Source organism: Centruroides sculpturatus, unplaced genomic scaffold (genome assembly GCF_000671375.1).
Source record: "Centruroides sculpturatus isolate CEXI.00-Female unplaced genomic scaffold, Cexi_2.0 scaffold6100, whole genome shotgun sequence".
In the NCBI taxonomy this organism is placed as follows: domain Eukaryota; kingdom Metazoa; phylum Arthropoda; class Arachnida; order Scorpiones; family Buthidae; genus Centruroides; species Centruroides sculpturatus.
In genome coordinates, this window is record NW_019390186.1 from 1,655 (window position 1) to 3,522 (window position 1,868).

General features: G+C 34.0%; 1 protein-coding gene across 2 annotated transcripts; it reads right to left on the reverse strand.

Annotated features, from left to right (window-relative positions):
- Positions 1-274: 274 nt before the first annotated feature.
- LOC111617427 lies at positions 275-1,828 on the reverse strand. Of its 2 annotated transcripts, none has more exons than XM_023358722.1 (5): positions 1,577-1,828; positions 1,331-1,418; positions 991-1,253; positions 676-903; positions 275-614 (listed from the first exon to the last, which is right to left on the reverse strand). In XM_023358722.1, the coding sequence occupies exons 1-5, from the start codon at positions 1,808-1,810 to the stop codon at positions 546-548; spliced, it is 882 nt and encodes a 293-aa protein (XP_023214490.1). In that variant the 5' UTR covers positions 1,811-1,828; the 3' UTR covers positions 275-545. The 2 variants fall into 2 exon arrangements, with proteins under 2 accessions (XP_023214490.1, XP_023214489.1); XM_023358721.1 differs by having other exon boundaries at positions 1,331-1,499.
- Between the last annotated feature and the right edge of the window lie 40 nt (positions 1,829-1,868).

Below are 1,868 nucleotides of genomic sequence, written 5' to 3' on the forward strand. Positions count from 1 at the left end.
CAGCTTCATTCGGCATTCCAATAGTGCAACAACACACAGGAAAAATAATTTTGTCTTTATGACAGGTGTTTCTAAAATTATATTCTACCACAAGAAACTTTGCACCATGCTTCTTGTGATTGAGCAATGACAAATTGTTAATGCTCATCTTTGATTCGGCCGATATGCAAATTCTTCTTGGTCTCGTGACGTGATGATATATATTTCAGGGAGTTTGAGGAGCGATAGGATAGCAGATGAACATCTGCTATCCTTCCATGCCCTCTAACTTTTTCTCAATTCGACTTTCCTTAAACTATGCTTAACTTCTGGATACCAGTTTAGTAATATTTTTATTTGGAATCAATAAAAATAAAATACAAAAGTAATACCAACTTTTATAGTTTTTATATCTAAATAACAGTACATCATAACGATCGATGATTAAATTATTTTTATTTATGTAAATTATTTTGTTAAAGCAAAACTCGTTTTGATGCCAAAAAATAATGTTATATATTTTAAAAATATATATATATTTTTATAAGTTGCGTTAAAAGTGTCATCTAGGAACTGGAAGATGTGCAATTCGGGCACTTGGAAAACTCCGACGTGCTGTGACACTTATTGCATTCCTGGAAAAAAAGAGAGTTTTTAGAAATATTTATAAAAAAAACAATACACAGAAAAGCTTACCAGGCAATGACGCTTCTCCCAAAAATTACACTGTCCACAAAAACTACAATGATTTCTGGGTTTTCTATCACTCGTAATCAAACCTCTACACCACGAATATTGTATATTGGAATCGCACTTGGAATTTGGGCACTTCACCGCTCCCGGAATGCAACTTTTAATTGGGTATTCAGATTTACAACAACCCAATTTAACGGTCTTAATTAAATATATCCGTAGGCTTGGCAACTACAAACGAAAAAAAACAAACACTCTTATATTAAGTCAGAAACCTCCCTCTAATTCTCGCATAGTTTCATTTTAAAAAGATTTTACTTTGTATATATTCTGTAGTAAACACATGTCGAGAACGGCACATACGGGATCGATGCCCATTTCGTCCAAAATATTTAAAGGATTGTCGCAGTTGCTGCAGAGACATACTGATCGACCACTGTTGCACTTCCTCGTGGCTTTAACGCACGAGCATTTTATGGACTTGCAACTCGTTCGACAAGCGCAAACAACGGGAGTGGTCAGCAAAACGGCAGCATCAATGTCATTCGACTTATCAAGTAAGAAAAACGGTTGAATTAATCCTAGATATATAAAACAGAATCATAAATAACTTCTTGAAAATAAACTTTTCTGAAAAAATGTATTTAAAATGTCCTGCCTTTCTTCTTCTGCTTCTGTACTGGAGACACTTTCTCAATTTCTGGCGGTGGAAGCTCCACGCATTCTTCGTCTTCCGAGAAGTTCAACTGAGTTAAAATTTTGAATCTTACATCAAAGTGCCACAAATACAGTTTCATTTTATCTGCTTGATATTTTCTTAACGTCAACTACAAGTAAGAAAAAACAAAATAAAAAATAAAACAAAGAAAATATCTTTGATAAAGTATAATTCTGAAGGACTCACTTTGTGCAAAGGGTTCTTCTGTATTTCTCCATGACTAATGTCTACCAATTGGGTCTTGTCATAGACGTTAACAGCTCCGATTACTCCATTGCCTTGTTGTTTGCTACCTATGTAAGTTAAAGGTTGAACATCTACCTTTAACAAGACTGTGCTTCCAGAACATTTAATGGCAGTTATGGTTTTGAATGGTACGATAACACACGCCAATCTGTTACCTTCGTTGCCGTAATTCATTTCAAACTCGTAAATGAATCTTCTATTAATTTAATAATTCAGCTTAATAAATTAAATT

What these genes read in the sequence shown, in the direction of transcription:
- LOC111617427 (XM_023358721.1), bottom strand. Translation starts at nt 1,810, where the DNA reads ATGAATTACGGCAACGAAGGTAACAGATTGGCGTGTGTTATCGTACCA. An exon ending in TACTACAGAATATATACAAA is followed by an intron (nt 904 to 990) that starts GTAAAATCTTTT and finishes TTTCGTTTGTAG; the next exon opens with TTGCCAAGCCTACGGATATA. An exon ending in GGGAGAAGCGTCATTGCCTG is followed by an intron (nt 615 to 675) that starts GTAAGCTTTTCT and finishes CTTTTTTTCCAG; the next exon opens with GAATGCAATAAGTGTCACAG.